Source organism: Phalaenopsis equestris, unplaced genomic scaffold (assembly GCF_001263595.1).
Source record: "Phalaenopsis equestris unplaced genomic scaffold, ASM126359v1 Scaffold000134, whole genome shotgun sequence".
Classification (NCBI taxonomy): Eukaryota; Viridiplantae; Streptophyta; class Magnoliopsida; order Asparagales; family Orchidaceae; genus Phalaenopsis; species Phalaenopsis equestris.
In genome coordinates, this window is record NW_018164576.1 from 379,065 (window position 1) to 390,096 (window position 11,032).

General features: G+C 37.8%; 1 protein-coding gene across 1 annotated transcript in view; it reads right to left on the reverse strand.

The window, feature by feature from the left end:
• Nucleotides 1-6,749, reverse strand: part of LOC110021322 — a 23,398-nt gene extending 16,649 nt beyond the window's left edge. The window contains exons 1-2 of the mRNA XM_020719767.1: nt 6,300-6,749; nt 3,211-3,278 (exon numbers count right to left, since the gene is read on the reverse strand). Coding sequence (XP_020575426.1) covers nt 3,211-3,278; nt 6,300-6,662 — 431 coding nt within the window. The 5' untranslated portion in view covers nt 6,663-6,749. The remainder of the gene's footprint in view (nt 1-3,210; nt 3,279-6,299) is intronic.
• Nucleotides 6,750-11,032: the final 4,283 nt, after the last annotated feature.

An 11,032-nucleotide genomic window follows, 5' to 3' on the forward strand; every position in this document is an offset into this window, starting at 1 on the left:
AGATTGAATCTAAGTTGGGTCTGATGCTGAAATTTCAACTCGTGCAGGAAAATACAAATTTTTACTAGTTGAATAGTTCCAATTAAGTCCCCCTAAGATGAAGATTATCAGGAAGTTTATTGAAGATTTCAAACTAGTTGGCAGGTGGGTCTTTTCGACGGAAGACATGTTATGATACAACTGAACATAAAAGAAGATTACACAAGTATTTTATCAAAAAAATTCATCACAATCGAGGGCAATCATATGAAATTCCTCAAATGGACCCCTGATTTTGATCCCAGTCAAGAACCCCCAATTGTGCTTATCTGGTTCTCATTATCTGAACTCAAGCTTCAATTATTTGACCTACCTACTTATATACAATTGAGACTATCCTTGGAAAGCATTTGCAGGTAGACGCACCTACAGTTCATTTCTCAAGGTCCTCTATTGTCAGAATTTTGATTGAAAGAGATATTACACTACCAGATATTGAAGAAGTTTGGTTTGGTTCTGCTCATAATGGTTATTGGCAAAAAATCATTATGGAACAAAAACCCCATTACTGCAAGCACTGCAAGATGTTTGGACACCCGCAAGAGAAATGTTTCGGATTGCACCTACAAATGAGAACAAATAGTCAAAAACAGGAACATGTTGTTAGTGCACCCCACGTGCCTGAACGCGCTCCCAACAAATTTGATGACAGCCAACCTGATGAGGGAATCACCACAAAACAGAAAATGGTGTCTGCCCCTGGGAACCCTTCTCCTGACCATACTATAAGGGAAAATGTCCGGACCGAAAGTCAGGATAGCCCCGCAACTCCTATTCAGGAAGCATCAAGTGCAGAGGTGACAATTCACACTTCACATACACTGGAACATATCGTTGTGCCAACAGCTACCTTTCTTTCTACTGAGGTTTTAATATCTAATCAGACCGAGGATCACATGAGTTGGTCTTCACATGAAGAATGACAGTTTTACACTTCTCGACGGAAGAAGGCCGAGGGCACACTCCAACTTGGAAACTTAATGGATGATACTTTGGTTACTTCTGGCAATGGCACGACACTTCAAAGTTTGTTATTTGACTCCGCTCCTAAAACTAGAGGGAAAGGCAGAAATAAACTGGACCGTCCCTAGCTACTTGTTTTCTGCATGTTTTTAAATTTTTTTGAGTCTATCTATATCCTTTTGTTGGGGTAGTACTTTACTTGGTATTGTATGGGTAGGGTGCCTCTATTGGGCTCTATTCATACAGTCTTTATGTATCTTTTCTATTTCATCAGTCATTGGGCTTTTCAAAAAAAAATGTGTATATATATATATATATATATGTATATGTATATATGTATATGTATAATCAAGAAGGGGGAATATAAAGTGGAAGCATGAGAAATTTTCAAAAAAAAAATATTTCTATTTCATTTCGTCGTGCCCCTTCTAAGGCCCAAAGTCCTTTATAAGTACAAAATGAGGCACATTTTGACAATCAATAGAGATAAGGTGAGCACACATGACAGCAAGGGTAATAATACTCAGATTATGGCAAACACGTTAAGTTGGTTAAATACTGAGGAACCATGTCATCAACTTGAAGATTGATGAGTTTGTCGCATCGAGAAATAGGCTAAGGCTAGTCAAGCATCAAAAGATGAGTGTAAAGATCATGAAGGTGAATGGGCTAGTCACATGCCAAACATGATCGGATACCAACCTATTTTTGCAAGGACCATTTAATAGCTCAAAGGATATGATTTTCATCAACATAGGATGTCACTTGAATAGCAGTCACGTATGGGCGTTGATAATTGAAGATGCGGTAGGTAAAAAAAGACAAATCACGACACCTCAATTTGGGTGGGTCATCAACCAACAAAAAAGGGTGCCTGTAGAAAGAAGTTGCAATCCAACACATGTCCATAGGAGTTGGCATATAAGATTTGGGAAGTGGAAGTTGGCAAGTGTTTATAGGAAGGCAAGGGTGTGGAATTAAACATCTGGAAGTCATAGTTAACATGAATGTGCAAGATGCTCAAAATCCCCTTATGTATGTTGATAGAAGAGCAAGCTGACATTAGTATATGCTAGATGAGTGTTGAGAAGTAGGAGTGGTTGGCGCAAGATAACTAAATAAGGGCGGCCAACTATGTAAAAAGATTAGCGACAGACTAGTGACAGGTAGATTAAAAGCTAGCATAAAGGGTCCCAATGGATGTTCTAGCCCAATAGTGTCATTAAAAATAAAAAATAAATAAGAGGATCTAAGACTAAGTGTAAAAATTATGATATTCCTCAATGAATGTTTAAGAATCAATGATTTTAGTATAGATTTTTAATTCTAAATTACTTTTTTTTTTTAATTATAAAATTTAAAATAAAAAATGCCTGATAAAAAATATTCAAAAAAATAAATGTACATAATTTTATGGATATCTAATATGACAGAAATCAATTACAATAATCCTAAAATCAATTTTGAGCCTACCATACAACTCATATGCATTGAGGCATACATTGTAGTAACTCTTTCTTTCAATTCATAGTTGTGTTATTTTATTTTTTTGAATTTGTATGCATCATACTGATACAAATTTCAAATATAAGCTATAACGCACTTGAGGGCCAGAAATGTATAAGAGGTTGCAAGGAAGGCATTGTTAAGATTGTTAAATTCAATACACATGCCCACTTCCCATTTGACTTCCTTAATATTATGAAATTGGTAACCCCTTGTATTTCCTAAACATAGGCGAATCAATGTATTAGGTCACAACTCATCTCAATTCGAGCATTGATCCAATTAACCAAGTAAAAAAACTAATATGACTCGAAAATTAAACTCAATCATAAAATCAATCTGTATACGATCAAGCAGATTGAATCTAAGTTGGGACAATCCAATCCCATTTAAGATCCAACCCAATGTATGATTAATTCTTATATATATATATGTGAATTTTTTGAATAACTTTCTTCTCAATGAATACATAGATAATTCACCTATAAATAGGCGTTTACAAGAAATAAAACAAGGAAAGAAATCTTCCTACAATTAAGTAATTCCTATAATTATAGAATAAACATAAATACCTATAATTAAGAATTACTATTTTTATACTATCACAAAATATAGCAAGTACTAAATAACATTAAAGTAAATAATAATGAGCGTAATTCCACAAAAAGCATGCATAGATTTTATAAAATAACGCAGCCAAACCTGATATGTCGGCCATCACCATAAGCATCTTTCACAATGACAACATCTGCATTTAGTTTTTCCTTGATCTGCTCAATAAGATGACAAAAATCAAATGAATTAGGGATGTTTTCAAGCAAAGTGACAAAAGAGACTGCTCTTATAAAGCATACAAAGGCATCACTGGAAAGCATTTTGTAGAAGGTTTGTGTTTTACTAGAAATACTTAGAGAATATACTTCAAGTTGAGCACCTGAAGCGCATCAACAATATTTTCAGACAAAAATAAGTTACGAGCTTGCTATAAAGAATAAGACAGAGCATCTTGCAGAATGCATACATCAAAAGGAATGCATTGACCATTCACAACAAGCTCGAAGATACAACCAGTATAGTTGGTGAACATATTTGTTGATAAATTGATGGGAATTATCAGAGTTTCTTTCTATTGTGAAGAAAGAAAGTGGCTGAAACAGCAACAGAGGGTTCTCCAAAGACGATAATCTTCAAGGAAAATTCTAATGAAAGCTTAAAGTATTTTCCGATGGTCAAAAACATACAGTAGGCATGGAAAATACAAAATTCATCGAGATTAAAAAATAAGGCTTACATAGAATATAACATTTTTCTAGCTTAGTAACTGTTTGAGAAAAGTGCTTTGCCCATGTCCAGATCTGGAAAAATACTTTTGGCCGCTCTCATGTGTCCCTTTTATTTATTCATTTGTTATTTTTTTGTAAATTAATAACTGGATTGTCCACAACAGGTTTATAATGTGCTTGTACCGTGTGTACCCTTTTTAGCAAAATAATGATAACTTCCTGAACAGATAAGTGATCTGCTTGGACAGACACCAACCTTTCTTTCACATTCATTTCACAGGAAGTGGATTGCTTTGTCTTTCTTCTTTATACTGAAGGGGGTATAATGCTATTGCTGCATAAGTTTTTCTTTTTTTTCTTTGCCTGCTTTTGTGGATGGATAATGTTCAAGAACTCCACTGGCGTGCTGAATAGGTGACAGTAGCTTTACTGTGGCTTCTTCTCCCTAAACCTTGTCAAAGCATAGATTACTGTGGCATACTGATGTTAGGAATTACGATTTTCAGGCCTCAATAAGCAATTTGCTGCTTACTCCAAATTATCAAGAACGAAGAAGCATAATGAAACGGTGAAACCGCTCGAGTAGAATAAAGGTGAACTATTAAATATCGAGCTGTTTTTTTGTTTAACAGTTGGAGTTTCATCATAAATCCAAAGTTGAGCACGCTCGAGTTGGTGCACTCCTAGGATGCTTGACATCTTGGGAAGTTATACAATGGGACAAACTGTGTAGCTACTAAATTAAAGCGGACAATATCTAGATGAGTGAGAGTTTAGGCTATCACCAATAGTATCAGTGCATTACACTAGCTAAAAAATGAGAACTAAGTGTCATACTGAATAAAACGACTTGCTATGGGAGCGACCTCTTTAACCCTAGATGGGACAAAGTGCTACATAATGAAAGCCACCTCTTGAATTTGTAAAGACCAACCTATAATCCTATCCACCTGGTGGATGATTTTGGTTTTACAAAACTGAAGATGGCGTGGGGGAAATTGTGAAATCCATCAATTAACATGAAGCTAAACTTTTAAATATTGGCGCAACTTTTGGTGTAGCGGTTGATGTTTCATTGGAAACTTGGAAGTTAAGTGTGATCATATGGGAAGTTACACCAATGGGACAAAATTGTGAGGCCATTAACTCAAAGCAGACAATATCCCGATGGGTGAGAGTTTGAGTTGTCATAAATGGTATCAAAGCATTACAATAACCTGAAGATCGGAACTAGATGTCATATAAAATAAAGTGCTACACTATAAGAGTCATATCTTGAACTCTATATGAAACAAAGTGTTTCATGTCAGAAGTTGCCTCTTAAATATATAAGGTTCACATCTTGAATCTATAAAATTCACCTCTATAATCCTTTCTACCTGGTCGGTGATTTGGGATTTAGAACAACGACAAGAACTCAACTACTTAAGTAGGGTTGATTGTGAAACCCCTTACATAGAATGAAGTTAAACTCTTAAATATCGATGTTTCTTTTAGCATAACAGTTGGAGATTCATCAGAAACTCCAAGGTACACTTTCATAGGAAGTTCACCAATGAGATAAAAATGTGAGGCTACTAGATCAAGACGAACGATATCTTGATAGCTGAGAGTTTGAACTATTATAAATGATATCAGAGCATTACACCAGACAAAAAATGGGAACTAAATATCACACAAAAAAAAATTTTACTCTATGAAAGCCATCTCTTGAATCTTACAGGAAACAAAAATTATATATGGTGGGAGCGACCTCTCAAATCATATATATATAATCGATGATTCTGGGTTTAGAGTACTAATAAAGATGTCCGTTACTTAAGTGAAAAAAATTATGAAATCCTTTAAGTAGAATGAAGTTGAACTCATCGAGGCGTCTTTTGGTGTAACGGTTGGAGTTTCATAGAAACTCCAATGTCAATTGTGTTCATACAAGACAAAATTATGAGACCATTAGTTCAAAGAGAACAATATCTTGTGGGAGAGAGTTAGACTATTACAAATGATATCAAAGCATTATATCGACCTAAAGATGGAAACTAAATGTCATACTAAACAAAGTGATATGATATGAAAGCCACATTCTGAACATTAGATGAGATAAAATGCTACATAGTGCAAGACACCTCTTAAATCTGTAGAGGTCATCTCTAAAATCTTGTCTGCTTGATGGATGATTTTTGGTTTAAAGCACTATCAATGACATCAATTACTTAAGTGTGAATAATTATTTAAACCCCTTAAGTATAATGAAGTTGAACTCTTAATCATTGAGTCACATTTTGTTGTGACAATTGTAGTTTCATCAAAAACTTCAAAGTTAAGTGTGCTTGTATGTGAGCACCCCTCAAAGCAATGAGACAAAATCATAAGGCCATTAGGTACGTCAAAGGGGACAATATCCCGATGGGCCAGAGAGCAAACTGTCATAGAAATCCTTAATGCCGACAGCGCCACTACCATTAAAATGGAAGACAGCCATCCAAAGCTGCATAAGTAAGGAAAAACCTTAGTCTCCATGGACTGGATGGCGTTGGAGTCAATGGATGCGGAAGAATCAGAAGCCTGGGAAGCCCGAGGACTACAGAGGTTCCGTACACCGCATCCAGCGAGCAAGGAAAATGGATAGGGCAAGGGGAAGGGAAGCGGTACGGCGATGCTTCTTGACCTTCGGACCTGCTTCATTTCGGATCTTGTTCCGGCGGCGGCTGCACCGGTGATGAAGTAAATCGGTCGGAACCACATTGGCCTACGAGCAGGGAAAGGGGAATATGAGAAAAATACATTTCCGATGGTGGGGCGGAGGCGGAGCAGCAAGGGCAGTGGTGGAGGCGGCGTAGGTGTCACGGCCAGAGAAAGTCCGAATCTCATATCCGTCCAATGGCCGAGTCGCTTCGCTAACCCGAAGCTTCTAATGCCCCCGAAACACTGGGAACCACATTATTTTTAAGAGGCGGTATAATTTTTAGACCTCGAATTTTATTTAATTACTAGGTAGAAAACATTTTGGGGGAAGTCTTTGTCTCAGGTGATAATTTTTAGTCCTAAAGAAGTTTGACTTGGCAGCTCCTAGATAAGCCGTGGATAAATTGGTCCAGACTTGAGCAGACCTCATATAGTCTGCCAACGTGTCTGATCTGAGGCATGCCGACCAAAGTCATATGTTAGAAAGGAACTCTTGCGGACGTGGAGCGGAAACGACTTAAAGAATTTTTTTTCCTTACAAGAACTTTGTGTTTTGAATTTATTTAATGTACCAAAGTCATATGTTAGAAAGGAACTCTTGCGGACGTTGAGCGGAAACGACTTAAAGAATTTTTTTTCCTTATAAGAACTTTGTGTTTTGAATTTATTTAATGTACACAATAAGGGAAGTGTCGTTACTTATTGTAAGTATGATCGACACAATAAATTAGAAATTAATTCTTATTTCAATGCCTCAGCTCCCTAGGACACTCGAGGAACTTGGTCTGACCGAGCCACGTCGAACAATCATCCTCACCGATCAAGCTCTGGCTGAACAAAACAAAAGACTTAAGAGAAGCACTGTCGTCAATCTATAACAAGATAACCACTACACAACAAACATAAAAAACATAAAAAGTAAGGTTCGGTAGAAACAAGGCACGATAAGAATAAAAAAGGTAATTTATTTCAGTTGAAAGATATAAGGTATTTTTTATCAACAAACACACCAGGTACGCACTTTACATTTTTAACCAAAATAATACATTGTGAAGGAAAGAGAAAACTCGACCATTGCTGCTAGCAAGAGAAAAATACGACAAGTTCATCTTTTTAGGCAACACACCGTCGGGCAAATGTAATCCTCCCTGGGAAAATGTTGGATCTATGCTTCATCAACAGATTATTGCATTCGCCACGGAAAGAGCAGTCCACTGCTGAGAAACCTGTTGGAGGTCTCTCGGCTTCTTCTCTCTAAGAATTCCAGCTTCCTTCCTCGTTCTCGTCTCTCGACCATATTCCAACCATTTTTGCATCAAATTTCTTCTCAATTATGATCAAAAGCAAAATGCAGCAGAAGCAAAATAAGGTTGGGGCCTCTCGCCTGGACTCAAGCTCTCTTACGAGCTTCTCCCACAATGAGGAGCATTTGGAGAAAGAGAGAGGAGAAACTGTTGCCACCATAGGTGTTAAGCCCTACTCCTGGACCGATGGGGTCCAAGGATCAAAAAAACTTCAAACATATAGCAACAATGGTCAAACAAATGTATTGACCTCTCGACGAAGTGGCATCACTTTCACCATTCCCGAAAGTCCACTACATTCGTTCGCATAAAGGATTTCCGACAGGATTTTAACCTTGACATGGACAACGTTTGACACCCAACCCGAAGAAAATCCATCCCTTTGACACACAACTCAGAGAAAAAATAAATAAAAAAGGTGTGGCCTTGGAGGTCCTTCGACACCCGTTGATCACCCCCACTTCTAGCCGAGGGAAGGGTCGGTCAAACTTGCCAAGTTTTTGCAAAGCCAGCACACATAACGAGGAGGTAAGGAGATAAATAACTTACTCCTCCTTATATTGTGGGGAGGGTCGACTACTTAAAGTGGGGCCCACCCACTGAAAAGCTTGTTTCCATTCATTTTTCTTTTTTTAAAGGAGTCGTCAGCTTGTCAATCGTCGTATACTTCCCACATTCGAATAAATCTCTCTCCCAAATCAAATCAGTGATTCGTAGAGGAGAGGAATCAAACAAGAAGGGACATACGACAAAATGACAAACAAGAGAAAAAGTAAAACGTGAAGAGTCTACGTGCGATAAACCTCGCAATGATATGTTAAAAATGTCCGCCCAAACAAGATCGGGTGAAGACACCTTAAACCAATATCCGCGAAAAAAGTATACACGTAGACTGCCCATAACCAGAAAGTCAGGTGTATGTACATGTTTTGGGGTCAAGAGCACTCCCAAAGGAATGTGTTTCTACTGGTTAATTACAACTTGGGGGATACCCAAGAGCACTCTCGATAAAAGGAGTTTCGCTTCATATTATCATAAATCGGGGGTATAGGCAATCAAATGAAGGTTATTTTGTGTGGGAACAGTTCTGATGCTTCAAAGCTCACGTTAAGCCATCAAGCAGAGAGTGAGTATCTCACATCCCAAATGGGTAGCGGCTAATCAGCACACAGGGCTCACTGAATAACCTAAATCATCTTGACGGGGATATCCCAGCACGTCAAAGCACGTCCGGGCCATAATGGCAGATGACAAATCATCATACCTGAATGGGCAGCAGTTCATCAGTATCGAGTCGTCAAGGTGATATCAATGAAGTCAATGAGCGACATGGCTCAGAGAGGCTCGACAAAAAGGAAGGTAGAGTGATCATAAAATGTAGAAGTAATTGGGTTGGGGTACCACAAACCTGTCATACAGAGCTACTAGGACCCTAAGTCTACCTAGTCGTGAAGATAATCGACCCAACACATCCTGAGGTTTTTGATCAGCAATTCGTGAATTGTGTCGTCCACGGGAACTTTGGCAGCCCTAAGGTCAAAGGAAGGAAACTTTATCTTATGACTAAAAAGTTGGAGCTCCAAGTGATGGAACTTATACCTACCGAAGTGACAATGATGCCTTAAGAAAGAAGAAGTGAATGATCAGCTATAAAGCTGGAAACACTCCAAACAAAAGGACTTATACCCCGTATGAGTCGGGGAGCCTTCTAACACCCTAGGCGCGCTAGACAACCACCTATATGAAAGTATGTTGGGCCAGTCAGGTTGGAGAAGTACGGGGACTCCTCATCTGGACATGCAAATATGAATGCAGTTATCTACAGGGGTCATAAGTATTGTGGAGGTCCTATTAATATATCAAGGAAAGTAAATGTTGCAATTTTTAAATCTTGAATTTTTTAATCCTAAATTTTATTTAACTTAAATATTTTATTTATGATTTTGTAAGAGATTAGGAATTTAAGTTCTAAAGAACATATATTTCATCGTGAAATCCCATATAAACCAAAGAAAGAAACAAGGAAAACACATGCAAGTGCAGGCATGCAACATGATGCAAAAAGCAAAACAAACAAAATCAAAATAATAAACAGACTGATACCGCTGGGTCGGCAACATATCCCAGAAAATAAAAAGGCGGTTGGACCACATATACATGTCCGGTCTTATTCTATACATCAATATAAAATGAAAAATTAAGATACGAGGCATGGACATATGCTCTTGGTCCTCTCTGCGTGGTTCCCGCGCTAAACGTCTTAGAACTCGTGCCCGTATCTTATTTCTGCTACCGGACTCTCCTATACTCTTAAAATACATGGAGAAAAAAACTCAATCCTACATGAAAAAAAGTGTCTGCGGGAAAGTTCACATGCAAATAACGTATCAGGAGCCATGTCTTAAAAGTGGGAGAGCTAAATAACATTTGCAAACAAAAGCGTCATAAATCATCACATGCTCCCCCTGTAGCGATACATGTGTGTGTGCATATAAAAAGGCATGGCTCCCTGCAGAGGATGCCCTAGCACATTATCATACATCTGCAGCATGCAATCACACAACAAGCACAATGCAAAAGAAATATGCATTACTAGGGCAACCAATTCAACAAAGAACAATAGTCATGCATCAAAAAGACTACCTAGCATCATAAATCTTAACAGAATACACCATCTAACAAAAAGTGTGTCAACTTAATATCTAAGTGTGGCGTAAGTCTGGGTATCGTATGACTTTGACGGGGTCGTCATACCGGCCCCATCCTAAAGATCTGAATGATCTAAAGGGTGTTACAAAGAGTGGTGACATGAGTTAGATCTACTAAATCCTTAACACAGTCATACTCGTGTCAATCCCAATGACTTAATTCACATTGCTTGTCGGGATCAACCAAGCAAGCAATGCTCGTTAAGGCATCGCGACCAACACAGAGTCACTTTTCTAACGAGTAGGACAAACCATCGAGGAATGGGTGACCGACCTTTTTATTTTTGTAAATTGATAATTACAAGAATTTGATGACACTACTAGAAGATTTAAATTCTAGCAACAGTGTCAAAATCTTGACTGTGACTTTATATATATGTGTTTGATTTAATAAAGACGTATAGATATAATATTAAATAATGTCAAAGTCGAATTTGTCAACGCAAGTATACGTATCGCTCAAGTAATATTGGGCTCTAATGGAGTCATAGTTATCGATCCCATATGGAGAAATATAATACTACGGACTAAGGCTTAATAAAAA